Source organism: Hyperoodon ampullatus, assembly GCF_949752795.1.
Source record: "Hyperoodon ampullatus genome assembly, chromosome: 1".
Lineage (NCBI taxonomy): Eukaryota > Metazoa > Chordata > Mammalia > Artiodactyla > Ziphiidae > Hyperoodon > Hyperoodon ampullatus.
This window is the reverse complement of record NC_136914.1, coordinates 229,835,902-229,850,243: the sequence shown is the minus strand read 5'-3', so window position 1 is coordinate 229,850,243 and position 14,342 is coordinate 229,835,902. Positions and strand designations below refer to the sequence as shown.

Here is a 14,342-nt window from a genome sequence, read left to right as displayed (position 1 = left end):
GAGCCCTGGTCCAGGAAGATCCCACATGCCGCAGAGCAACAAAGCCCGTGCGCCACAAGTACTGAGCCCATTCACCTAGAGCCCATGCTCTACAACAAGAGAAGCCAACGCAATGAGAAGCCTGTGCACTGCAACAAAGTGTAGCCCCTGCTCACTGCAACTAGAGAAAGCCCACATGCAGCAATGAAGGCCCACATGCAGCAATGAAGACCCAATGCAGCCAAAAATTAATTAATTAATTAATTAATTAATTAAAAATCTTTATTCAAATTACAGAGGAGGGTAATGTAAGGTGAATTTTAACAAAAGTAAACCTTGTTTATTGATAATGATGAAGCTGATGTTGCCAGGAAGAAATTGCATACCATATAAGTGCAGGGTGTAATGTTTTTCCTTAAAATGTTGACTTTAAAGAATGTTCCTTGCAATACAGGCAACTAAGTCCAGATTTTATTTCTGACCATGGAGTAATTCCTGAGAAATACTTGGATTATATGCCTCAAATGGACAGGGACTGTGTCTCCTACTGCTGTATTTACACCTAGTATGGTATACCTAGGACAGAGCCGGGCCTCATTAAACACTTGTCAATTAGCTGGACAATAAGGACCATGCTCTGGGGGGAGGGGAAGGTTCCTATCCACTCTCAGGAATTGTGCAGCATGGGAATACAAGGCCACCCCAGGCTCCATCACCACACCACTGTCCCATTCTTCAAAATTTAGGTGCAAACACACTGTTGTTAACTATAAGCACCATGTGTTCAGCAGAGCTCCAGAACTTACCTTGCATGACAGAAACTTTATACCCATTGAAACAGAATTCCCCTTTCCCCTCCCCCCAGCTCCTGGCAACCTCCATCCTGCTCTGTTTCTATGAATTTGACTCCTGTTGATGCCTCATATACGTGGAGTCATGCAGTATTTGTCCTTCTGTGCCTGGCTTATTTCACTGAGCATAATGTCTTCCAGGTTCACCCATATTGTCACATATAGCAGGATTTCCTTCTTTTTTAAGGCTGAATAATATTCCATTGTATGCACAGCGAAGAAAACCATCAACTAAATGAAAAGACAACCTAGTGAATGGGAGAAAAATATTTGCAACTGATATTAACCACTTTGGAAAACAGTATGGAGTTTCCTCAAAAAAATTAAAATTAGAACTACCATATGATTCAGAAATTCCACTCCTAAGTACATAGCCAAAGAAAGTGAAAACACCAATTCTAAAAAATACACACACCCCAATGTTCATAGCAGCATTATTTACAATAGCCTAGACATGGAAGCAACCTAAATGTCCATCGACAGATGAATGGATAAAGAAAATGTGGTACATATATACAATGGAATATTACTCAACCATAAAAAAGAATGAAATAATGCCATTTGCAGCAACATGGATGGACCTAGAGATTATCATACTAAGTGAAGTAAGTCAGAAAGAGAAAGACAAATATCATATGTTATCATTTATATGTGGAATCTAAAAAAATGATACAAACAAACTTATTTACAAAACAGAAATAGACTCACAGACATAGAGAATAAACTTATAGTTACCAAAGGGGAAGTGGGGCGGAGGGATAAATTAAGGGTTTGGGATTAACAGATACACACGACTATACATAAAATAGATAAACAACAAGGACCTACTGTATAGCACAGGGAACTATATTCAATATCTTCTAATAACCTATAATGGGAAAGAATCTGAAGAGGAATATATATATGTATGTATATGTATGTATATGTATGTATAACTGAATCACTTTGTGGTACACCTGAAACATAAATCAACTCTACTTCACCTGAAAGGAAGCACAAGGTGGTCCACGCATTGTGGTGCCCCCTCCACCACAGGGACTTTGCATCCTGCCCGCTGCCTCACAGCGGCCAGGCTGAGTCCTTTCATTCACGTGTGAGGAGTTGGACAGAGGTTCAGACTCTGGATCTGTGGTGTGCTCGCCATGTGTCCATGAGCCTCTTCAGCAAAGTGGGTTCTACCCCTGCTTTATCCTGCCAAGAGAGCACAACAAGTCCCCACGGTGCTATGGGGTGGGCGTGGTGGTCACACCCACTGTGCAGATGGGGACTGAGCACAGGATCTCAGAGCCACCGGGAGGAGGAGCAAGACCCCACCCCAGCTTTTGGCAAAGGCGGTGTTGCCTCAAGTGGTCCCGCTGAGCAGTCACTGCCCAGTGGCATGAGGCACAAGCAGCTCACAGCAGCACTGCAGCCCCACCCAACGTATCTTCTGCTTTGAGAGGATCTTGTTAGCCAACCACATGCATTTCAAATGGAAAGGCTGGGGGAGCGTGTTGGGGACACGCCTTGTCCACCATCTCCAAGGTGCCACTGAGACCCGGACAATGCTGAGCATCGGCAGGACCATCCGAGGGCCATCCTTTGGGCCACTGGGAATAAACGGGTTGCCACAGAAGCTGTATTCTGCTCTCCTGCATCCAAGATCAAGGGAGATTTGACTTATATCTCAATGGCAAACAAGCAAGAATAAATGCCCACTTCCTTAGTCATCAGGAAGAGGCAAGTTGAAACCACAATGTGATACATACCCTCTGGGATGGCCAAAATGAAGACAGACAATACTAAGTGCTGGAGAGCCTGACAAACATGCCTATACTCCTGAAGGCACTGGACAGGGTGGCACTCACTGGCACTCACAGTCTTTACAGAAGACTGTTGTCTGTAAAGATGGACACACACCAACCTGGGACCCAGAAATTCCACTCCTGGATACATACCCAACAGGACTTCCCAAAGACAGTATGAGAATTATTGGAGCAGCATAATTTATAATAACCAAAATACGGAGACAACCCTCAACGGCTGAGTGGATGAACCGTGGTCTATTCATGCAGTGGAGGACAACCAGCAGTGAGGATTAGTGAAAACAACCACACACGGCACCACGGCAGAATCTCACACGCATGACATCGAGGGAAAATGCCAAGCACAAAAGAGCACATTCTGTGTGATTCCATTTATATAAAAATAAAAAACAGGCAAAGTGAATCTGCTAGGTAGTCAAGATCGTGGCCGCCCTCGGGGACCCCAAGGGGGAGGAGGCGTTGGGATCTGGGGCTCCAGCCACGTCTGGTTCTTGGTCAGGTGCATGCAGTTTATGAGACTTCATCAAATTATACACCTAAGATTTGGCCACTTTTCTATGTGTATTTTATACTTTGATAAGAAGTTTACACACCCGATGTCATGTACAACATGGTGACTATAGTTAATAACACTGCATTGTATATTTGGAAGTTGCTAAGAGAGTAGGTCTTAAAAGTTCTCATCACAAGAAAAAAAAGTTCTTTAACTCTGTGTGGTGATGGATGTTAACCAGACTTACTGTGGTGACCGTTTCACTGCACATAAAAATGTCAAATCATTATGTGGTACACATAAAACTAATAAAATGTTATGTGTTCATTATACCTCAATATCAACTAATTGATTAAAATGCAAAAGACTCCCAAAGTTCTGTGTTGTGACATATTGGCTTGTAAAAAATAGCCTACTAGAAATTTGTTGAAGTTTACACGCCAAAAAAAAAAAAAAGCATTTAAGCCCTTTGAAATATAAATAGTGAGAGAAAGCAGGAAAGTCAATACCCTACAAACGACTTGGATGTGTTCGGGTTACAGCTGGAAGAAATGTAATTTGCACACACTGGTGTCACTGTGTCTTCATCCCGGGTGTGCCCTGGGGCAGCCCGCAGACCCGCCAGAACTCGGAGAGGCAGCAAGACTCTGCCAGAAAATTCCACAGAAACCAGGAAAGCAGGTGGCTGCCAAGGCCGGGACACTCCCCACGCCTCAGCCCCCGTGGCCTGGGAGGCCAGGAGGACGAGGAGACCTGGTCCAGGTTTCTGTTCAACCTTCCCCTCCCGCAGACACCCCCACTCTCAGGAGGTGCATCGCCGGGTACGCAATTGCTTGTTTGAAATTAATTGCCTCCTCCGAACTGGACCCTGGAGGGATGTGATCTCGTTCTTAATTGGGACGGCCCTCGCCATCCTCAAGGTGACACGCCAGAGCGTCGCCGGGGCCTAACGAGCCCGAACCTGCTGACCCCGGGCTCTCAGCCCCCAGCAGCCCCACCTGCCTCCTTTTTAATTATGCCCCAGGGAAGGCAGCACCTCTACACCCAGCTCTAAAGACTTCTCCCGTCAATATGGGCTGGAATTTTCATCAACTGTGCGCTGATTGGGTACCAAGGGGATTACAAAGGATTCCCCAGGTGCCTGGAGAACACAAACTTTTCTCAGAAACAGAATTCAGAATAAAGACATTCCCTCAGGTGGAGCAGGTCAGGGAAGAGGCAACGGGTGAGCAGACGTTCCGAGCACAGCTGCACGAGCTGCTGAGCTGGGCTCAGAACAGCCTGCCCTCGGCTCTCAGCCCTTGAGTGGGACACCGCTGCCATCCTGCTGCCCAGAGATGCCTGTGGGGATGCTCTGGACACACATCTACAGAAGCTGAGGAAGCAAGGCATGAATATCCACCATGGGCAGAGACCCAGCCATGGCCAGGGCCCTGCGGCCAGCAAGGGGCTGGTGCCTCCTGGCCCAGCAGGTGTCCCCTCAGCAGGTGTCTCCACAGCAGGTTTCTCCTCAGCAGGTGTCCCCTCAGCAGGTGTCTCCACAGCAGGTGTCTCCTCAGCAGGTGTCTCCACAGCAGGTGTCCCCTCAGCAGGTGTCTCCTGACCCAGCAGGTGTGTCCCAGCTCAGCAGGTGTGTCCTCAGCAGGTGTGTCCTGGCCAGCAACTACCTGGGGGGAAAGCTGTAGCTGAGCTCCTGCCTATGGGCTTGAAGCTGCTTACTCCAAATCCCTCTGAGGGGGGCACAGGAATTCCATGTCTGTAGATGTTTCCCCCCTTGCGCCCAGCCCCAGAGGAATTACTGCAACAGTCCAAAAGTCTCAAACATCTCACCCTCAACCCAGGGTGCAGTGCGTCTGGGACACACCACGAGTCCCCACCCAAGGGCCACTCTCGCCTGATGCAAGGTCGCTCCTCTAGTTCCCAAAGCGCCAAGGCTGCCCTCGCTCCTGGGCGTTTCCATCAGATGTGATGCTGTCCTCGTAGGCTTCCCCACTGCCCCTCCAGCTTCACCACTTCTGGCGCCTTGATGGTATCAATGTGCTCTCCCCACTCACCTTCTCACAAGCCCCCGGCCCCACCACCTCCCCAAAGCCACTCTGTCTCTGTCGTGTGACGTGTGACCGCTGCCCCCCACCCCCCCCGGCCAGGCTGAGGACAGGCAGCGCCGGCCACAGCACCTCCTCTTCTTGGCCCTGCTCATCCCCTCCCTGGGGGCTGCTGCCCCCGGCCTCCAGGGCTGGTGTCGTCTCGTGATCCCAACCTCTTAGCATCAGGTCCCAGGCCTGTCATCCAAGGTCTCTTTTCTCTCCACACCCCTCCTTTGGGGTGTCAGTCAGTCCCATGGTTTTCACTGTGACATTCTCAAATGCCCCTAAAGTGCCCCTGAAGTCCAGAGCCGTGTCCAGCTCCTCCCTCTCCACCTCCACTCAGATCACTCAGATGTCTCCTGACCTCTTGCACTCAATGTGTCCAACATGGAATTTCTGAAATACCCCCAAACCTGCTCTATCCCCAGCTGTTTCCTTCTCTATAAATGGAGCCCATCCTTCTAGTTGCCCAAAATCCACATCACCCTTGGCTCTTCTTTCTCTCTCACATCCCACAGTCAGTCCAGCAGCAGTCTTGTTGGATCTACTTTCAGAAAATATCCAGAACCTGGTGGCTTCTCCCTCCATTGCCACCATCCTGCCCTGTCCACCATTACTGCTCAATTGGATTACTGCAACAGCCTACTTAGGGCTTCCCTGGTGGCGCAGTGGTTGAGAGTCCGCCTGCCGAAGGGGGGGACACGGGTTCATGCCCCGGTCCGGGAAGATCCCACATGCCGCAGAACGGCTGGGCCCGTGCGCCATGGCCGCTGAGCCTGCGCGTCCGGAGCCTGTGCTCCGCAACGGGAGAGGCCACAACAGTGAGAGGCCCGCGTACCACAAAAAATAAAATAAAATAAAATGGGCAAAGGACTTGAATAGACATTTCTCCAAAGGTGTACAGATGGCCAACGTGAAAAGATGCTCAGTGTCATCAGTCATCAGGGAAACACAAATCAAAACCACAATGAGATACCACTTCACACCCACTAGGGCGGCCATATATTTTTTTAAAAACAGAAAATAACAAGCGTTGGTGAGAATGTAGAGAAATCAGAACCCTTTCTAGTGAGAACGTAAAATGGTGCAGCCGCTGTGGAAAACAGTTCGGCACTTCCTCAAAAAGTTAGACATAAAATTATCATATGACCCAGCAATTCCACTCCTAGATATATATCGAAGAGAACTGAAAACTGGTACTCAAGCAAATACTTGTACACGAAGGTCAGTAGCACTATTCACAATTGCCAAAAGGTAGAAACAACCCTAAGAGATTAATAAAGAAAGAAAAGTTGGTATATATTTACAATGGAATATTATCCAGTCATAAAAAGGAATGAAGTATTGATTCAGGCTGCAACATGGATGAACCTTGAAAACATTAAGCTAAATGAAAGAAGCCAGACACAAAATGTTACATATCATATGATATCATTGATATGAAATATCTAGGATAGGTAAATCCACAGACAGAAAGCAAATTGGGAGCAGACTGGTTCATTTTATGTTATGTGAATTTCACTTCAATTTTTAAAAAGAAAAGAATGTCAAAAAAGAAGGAAATACTTAAAATATTTCCATGAATATATAGATGAACATTATTCTAACCTCAGAGTAGCCAAGAATGTCCTTTAAAAGAATATGAATCAGGGGCTCCCCTGGTGGTGCAGTGGTTAAGAATCCGCCTGCCAGGGCAGGGGACACAGATTTGATCCCTGGTCCGGGAAGATCCCACATGCAGCAAAGCAACTAAGCCCGTGCGCCACAACTACTGAGCCTGTGCTCTACAGCCCGCGAGCCACAACTACTGAAGTCCACGAGCCACAACTACTGAAGCCCATGAGCCTAGAGCCCATGCTCCAAACCAAGAGAAGCCACCACAATGAGAAGCCCTCACAATGCAACGAAGACCCAACACAGCCAAAACTAAATTTTAAAAAATAAAATAAATTTATTAAAAAAAAGAATGTGAATCGTAAAAAAATAAATATTGAGAATCAGAGAAGATGGCGGAAGAGTAAGACGTGGAGATCACCTTCCTCCACACAGATACACCAGAAATTCATCTACATGTGGAACAACTCCTACAGAACACCTACTGAACGCTGGCAGAAGACCTCAGACCTCCCAAAAGGCAAGAAACTCCCCACGTACCTGGGTAGGGCAAAAGAAACAAGAATAAACAGAGACAAAAGGATAGGGCCGGGACCTGCACTAGTGGGAGGGAGCCGTGAAGGAGGAAAGGTTTCCACACACTAGGAGCCCCTTCGCGGGCGGAGACTGCGGGTGGCGGCGGGGGAAAGCTTCGGAGCCACGGAGGAGACCGCAGCCACAGGGGTACAGAGGGCAAAGCAGAGAGATTCCTGCACAGAGGATCGGCGCCGACTGGCACTCACCAGCCCGAGAGGCTTGTCTCCTCGCCCGCCGGGGCGGGCGGGGCTGGGAGCTGAGGCTCCGGCTTCGGTCGGAGCGCAGGCAGAGGACTGCGGTTGGCGGCATGAACACAGCCTGAAGGGGGTTAGTGTGCCACGGCTGGCCGGGAGGGAGTCCGGGAAAAGTCTGGACCTGCCGAAGAGGCAAGAGACTTCTCCTTCCCTCTTCGTTTCCTGGTGCGCGAGGAGAGGGGATTCAGACCGCTGCTTAAAGGAGCTCCAGAGAGGGGCGGGAGCCGCGGCTGAAAGCGCGGACCCCAGAGTCGGGCGTGGGACGCTAAGGCCGCTGCTGCCACCAAGAAGCCTGTGTGCGAGCGCAGGTCACTCTCCACACCTCCCCTCCCGGGAGCCTGGGCTGCCCGCCACTGCCACGGTCCGGGATCGGGGGACAACTTCCCCGGGAGAGCGCACGGCGCGCCTCGTGCTGGCGCAACGACACGCCGGCCTCTGCCGCCGCACGCTCGCCCCTCCTCCGTGCCCCTCCCTCCCCCCGGCCTGAGTGAGCCAGAGCCCCCGAATCAGCGGCTCCTTTAACCCCGTCCTGTCTGAGCGAAGAACAGACGTCCTCCGGCGACCTACACGCAGAGGCGGGGCCGAATCCAAAGCTGAGCCCCGGGAGCTGTGCGAACAAAAAAGAGAAAGGAGAATCTCTCCCAGCAGCCTCAGAAGCAGCGGATTAAAGCTCCGCAATCAACTTGATATACCCTGCATCTGTGGAATACCTGAATAGACAACGAATCATCCCAAATTGAGGAGGTGGACTTTGAGAGCAAGATTTATTTTTTGTCCCGTTTTCCTCTTTTTGTGAATGGGTACGTGTATGCTTCTGTGTGAGATTTTGTCTGTATAGCTTTGCTTCCACCATTTGTCCCAGGGTTCTATCCGCCCGTTTTTTTTTTCTTAATATTTATTTTTTATTTTAATAACTTTATTATATTTTATCATACTTTATTCTATTTTACTTTATCTTCTCTCTTTCTTTTTTTCCTACCTTCCCTCCTTCCTCCCTCCCTCCCTCCTTTCTTTCTTTCTTTCCTTCTTTCTTTCTTTCTTACTACTTCTACTAATTCTTTCTTTCTACTTTTTCTCCCTTTTATTCTGAGCCGTGTGGACGAAAGGCTCTTGGTGCTGCAGCCAGGAGTCAGTGCTGTGCCTCTGAGGTGGGAGAGCCAACTTCAGGACACTGGTCCACAAGAGACCTCCGAGCTCCATGTAATATCAAACGGCGAAAATCTCCCAGAGATCTCCATCTCAACACCAACACCCAGCTTATCTCAATGACCAGCAAGCTACAGTGCTGGACTCCCTATGCCAAACAACTAGCAAGACAGGAACACAACCCCACCCATTAGCAGAGAGGCTGCCTAAAATCATAATAAGTCCACAGACACCCCAAAACAGACCACCAGACGTGGACCTGCCCACCAGAAAGACAAGATCCAGCCTCATCCTCCAGAACACAGGCACTAGTCCCCTCCACCAGGAAGCCTACACAACCCACTGAACCAACCTTAGCCACTGGGGACAGACGCCAAAAACAACGGGAAATACGAACCTGCAGCCCGCAAAAAGGAGACCCCAAGCACAGTAAGATAAGCAAAATGAGAAGACAGAAAAACACACAGCAGATGAAGGAGCAAGATAAAAACCCACCATACCTAACAAATGAAGAGGAAATAGGCAGTCTACCTGAAAAAGAATTCAGAATAATGATAGTAAAGATGATCCAAAATCTTGGAAATAGAATAGAGAAAATGCAAGAAACAGTTAACAAGGACCTAGAAGAACTAAAGATGAAACAAGCAACTATGAGCAATGCAATAAATGAAATTGAAAATACTCTAGATGGGATCAATAGCAGAATAACTGAGGCAGAAGAACGGATAAGTGACCTGGAAGATAAAATAGTGGAAATAACTGCTGCAGAGCAGAATAAAGAAAAAAGAATGAAAAGAACTGAGGACAGTCTCAGAGACCTCTGGGACAACATTAAATGCACCAACATTTGAATTATAGGGGTTCCAGAAGAAGAAGAGAAAAAGAAAGGGACTGAGAAAATATTTGAAGCGATTATAGTTGAAAACTTCCCTAATATGGGAAAGGAAATAGTTAACCAAGTCCAGGAGGCACAGAGAGTCCCATACAAAATAAATCCAAGGAGAAATATGCCAAGACACATATTAATCAACCTGCCAAAAATTAAACACAAAGAAAACATATTAAAAGCAGCAAGGGAAAAACAACAAATAACACACAAGGGAATCCCCATAAGGTTAACAGCTGATCTTTCAGCAGAAACTCTACAAGCCAGAAGAGACTGGCAGGACATATTTAAAGTGATGAAGGAGAAAAACCTGCAACCAAGATTACTCTACCCAGCAAGGATCTCATTCAGATTTGATGGAGAAATTAAAACCTTTACAGACAAGCAAAAGCTGAGAGAGTTCAGCACCACCAAACCAGCTTTGCAACAAATGCTAAAGGAACTCCTCTAGGCAAGAAACACAACAGAAGGAAAATACGTACAATAACGAACCCAAAACAATTAAGAAAATGGGAATAGGAACATACATATCAATGATTACCTTAAATGTAAATGGACTAAATGCTCCCACCAAAAGACACAGATTGGCTGAATGGGTACAAAAACAAGACCCATATATATGCTATCTACAAGAGACCCACTTCAGACCTAGAGACACATACAGACTGAAAGTAAGGGGATGGAAAAAGATATTCCATGTAAATGGAAATCAAAAGAAAGCTGGAGTAGCAATTCTCATATCAGACAAAATAGACTTTAAAATAAAGACTAGGGCTTCCCTGGTGGCGCTAGTGGTTGAGAGTCCGCCTGCCCATACAGGGGACGCGGGTTCGTGCCCCAGTCCGGGAAGATCCCACGTGCCGCGGAGCGACTGGGCCCATGACCCATGGCCGCTGAGCCTGCGCGTCCGGAGCTTGTGCTCCGCAACGGGAGAGGCCACAGCAGTGAGAGGCCCTAGTACCGCAAAAAAAATAATAAAATAAAATAAAATAAAATAAAATAAAGACTATTAGAAGAGACAAAGAAGGACACTACATAATGATCAAGGGACTGATCCAAGAAGAAGATATAACAACTGTAAATATTTATGCACCCAACATAGGAGCACCTCAATACATAAGACAAATACTAATAGCCATAAAAGGGGAAATCAACAGTAACACATTCATAGTAGGGGACTTTAACACCCCACTTTCACCAATGGACTGATCATCCAAAATGAAAATAAAAAAGGAAACACAAGCTTTAAATGATACATTAACAAGATGGACTTAATTGATATTTATAGGACATTCCTTCCAAAAACAACACAATACACATTTTTCTCAAGTGCTCATGGAACATTCTCCAGGATCATATCTTGGGTCACAAATCAAGCCTTGGTAAATTTAAGAAAATTGAAATTGTATCAAGTATCTTTTCTGACCACAACACTATGAGACTAGATATCAATTAAAGGAAAAGATCTGTAAAAAATACAAACACATGGAAGCTAAACAACACACTACTTAATAACGAAGTGATCACTGAAGAAATCAAAAAGGAAATTTAAAAATACCTAGAAACAAATGACAATGGAGACACGACGACCCAAAACCTATGGGATGCAGCAAAAGCAGTTCTAAGAGGGAAGTTTATAGCAATACAATCCCACCTTAAGAAACAGGAAACATCTCGAGTAAACAACCTGACCTTGCACCTAAAGCAATTAGAGAAAGAAGAACAAAAAGCCCCCAAAGTTAGCAGAAGGAAAGAAATCATAAAAATCAGATCAGAAATAAATGAAAAGGAAATGAAGGAAACCATAGCAAAGATCAATAAAACTAAAAGCTGGTTCTTTGAGAAGATAAACACAATTGATAAACCATTAGCCAGACTCATCAAGAAAAAAAGGGAGAAGACTCAAATCAATAGAATTAGAAATGAAAAAGGAGAAGTAACAACTGACACTGCAGAAATACAAAAGATCATGAGAGATTACTACAAGCAACTCTATGCCAATAAAATGGACAACCTGGAAGAAATGGACAAATTCTTAGAAATGCACAACCTGCCAAGACTGAATCAGGAAGAAATAGAAAATATGAACAGACCAACCACAAGCACTGAAATTGAAACTGTGATTAAAAATCTTCCAACAAACAAAAGCCCAGGACCAGATGGCTTCACAGGCGAATTCTATCAAACAGTTAGAGAAGAGCTAACACCTATCCTTCTCAAACTCTTCCAAAATATAGCAGAGGGAGGAACACTCCCAAACTCATTATATGAGGCCACCATCACCTTGATACCAAAACCAGACAAGGATGTCACAAAGAAAGAAAACTACAGGCCAATATCACTGATGAACATAGATGCAAAAATCCTCAACAAAATACTAGCAAACAGAATCCAACAGCACATTAAAAGGATCATACACCATGATCAAGTGGGGTTTATTCCAGGAATGCAAGGATTCTTCAATATATGCAAATCAATCAACGTGATACACGTTGGAGATACACGAAGGAAAAAAACCAAAGATCATCTCAATAGATGCAGAGAAAGCTTTTGACAAAATTCAACACACATTTATGATAAAAACCCTGCAGAAAGTAGGCATAGAGGGAACTTTCCTCGACATAATAAAGGCCATATATGACAAACCCACAGCCAGCATCGTCCTCAATGGTGAAAAACTGAAACCATTTCCACTAAGATCAGGAACAAGACAAGGTTGCCCACTCTCACCACTCTTATTCAACATAGTTTTGGAAGTTTTAGCCACAGCAATCAGAGAAGAAAAGGAAATAAAAGGAATCCAAATCAGAAAAGAAGAAGTAAAGCTGTCACTGTTTGCAGATGACATGATACTATACATAGAGAATCCTAAAGATGCTACCAGAAAACTACTAGAGCTAATCAATGAATTTGGTAAAGTAGCAGGATACAAAATTAATGCACAGAAATCTCTGGCATTCCTGTACACTAATGATGAAAAATCTGAAAGTGAAATCAAGAAAACACCCCCATTTACCGTTGCAACAAAAAGAATAAAATATCTAGGAATAAACCTACCTAAGGAGACAAAAGACCTGTATGCAGAAAATTATAAGACACTGATGAAAGAAATTCAAGATGATACAAATAGATGGAGAGATATACCATGTTCTTGGATTGGAAGAATCAACATTGTGAAAATGACTCTACTACCCAAAGCAATCTACAGATTCAATGCAATCCCTATCAAATTACCACTGGCATTTTTCACAGAACTAGAACAAACAATTTCACAATTTGTATGGAAACACAAAAGACCCCGAATAGCCAAAGCAATCCTGAGAATGAAAAACGGAGCTGGAGGAATCAGCCTCCCTGACTTCAGACTATACTACAAAGCTACAACAAAGTAATCAAGACTGTATGGTACTGGCACAAAAACAGAAAGATAGATCAATGGAACAGGATAGAAAGCCCAGAGATAAACCCACGCACATATGGTCACCTTATCTTTGATAAAGGAGGCAGGAATGTACAGTGGAGAAAGGAGAGCCTCTTCAATAAGTGGTGCTCATTTTGTGGCAGCAAGACCTGCAAATAAAGGGGAGAGCCGGGGCAGTGGTGGGAGGAGGAGCACAGGGGCCAGTGGCAGCAGGGTCGGGTGGCCTGGGTAGTGAGCGGGTAGCACGGGATCAGCCTATGTGACTGGGCAGCGCCAGCACGGCCTCCATCAGGAGAGGATTCAAGATGACTAATGAGGAACCTCTTCCTAAAAAGCTTCAACTGAGTGAAACAGACTTCAAAGTTATGGCACGAGATGAATTAATTCTCAGGTGGAAACAATATGAAGCATATGTGAAAGCTTTGGAGGGCAAGTACACAGATCTTAACTGTAATGATGTAACTGGCTTAAGGGAATCTGAAGAAAAACTAAAGCAACAACAGCAAGAGTCTGCACGCAGGGAAAACATTCTTGTAATGCAACTAGCAACCAAGGAGCAAGAGATGCAAGAGTGTACTACTCAAATCCAGTACCTCAAGCAAGTCCAGCAGTCTAGCGTTGCCCAACTGAGTTCAACAATGGTAGACCCAGCGATCAACTTGTTTTTCCTGAAAATGAAAGGTGAACTGGAACAGACTAAAGACAAACTGGAACAATCCCAAAATGAACTGAGTGCCTGGAAGTTTACGCCTGATAGGTAAACAAATCATACTCCCCAGTCAAGACTTCCCTGACAGTCCCACTACGAGAAAGCTGTGGTGGGACAGCCAAGTACTCGTTTCCACACCAAGACTCAGACTTTTTGAGCCAAAAAGCCACATTCTTATACTATCCAGCTTGTAATGGTTAATGTAAAACTTACCAGATGAACCTTGTGTTTCAGCTTTTTTCTCTTCCCCCTCCCCTTGCTTCAGAGGCCTGATGGCGTCAGGCTATTCCAAAGAAGTGGCCACCTCTGAAAAATTCCCCTTCTAGAACGTGTAGACACTTGACAAATGTTTCTGTTTGAAGAAAATAGAGGGAGAAACAGAAGTCTTAAGTCTGTGGCACAGTGTCTTCAGACAGTTTGGAGGAATGAAAACCTAGAGATTTAAAATCATGAATTGAACATGTAAAATTGCAGTAAATGTAAAGATGGAATATGCATCACTCTTAACCTTGAGCATAGTG

The 14,342-nt window shown here is 45.5% G+C and overlaps 1 protein-coding gene across 1 annotated transcript; it reads left to right on the top strand.

The window, feature by feature from the left end:
• Positions 1-13,417: 13,417 nt before the first annotated feature.
• On the top strand, positions 13,418-14,147 carry LOC307060342 (pre-mRNA-splicing regulator WTAP-like; the record flags this gene model as incomplete). Its single annotated transcript, XM_079714863.1, has 2 exons — positions 13,418-13,869; positions 14,087-14,147. 2 exons carry the CDS (start codon positions 13,418-13,420, stop codon positions 14,145-14,147), a joined length of 513 nt encoding a protein of 170 aa, XP_079570989.1.
• Positions 14,148-14,342: the final 195 nt, after the last annotated feature.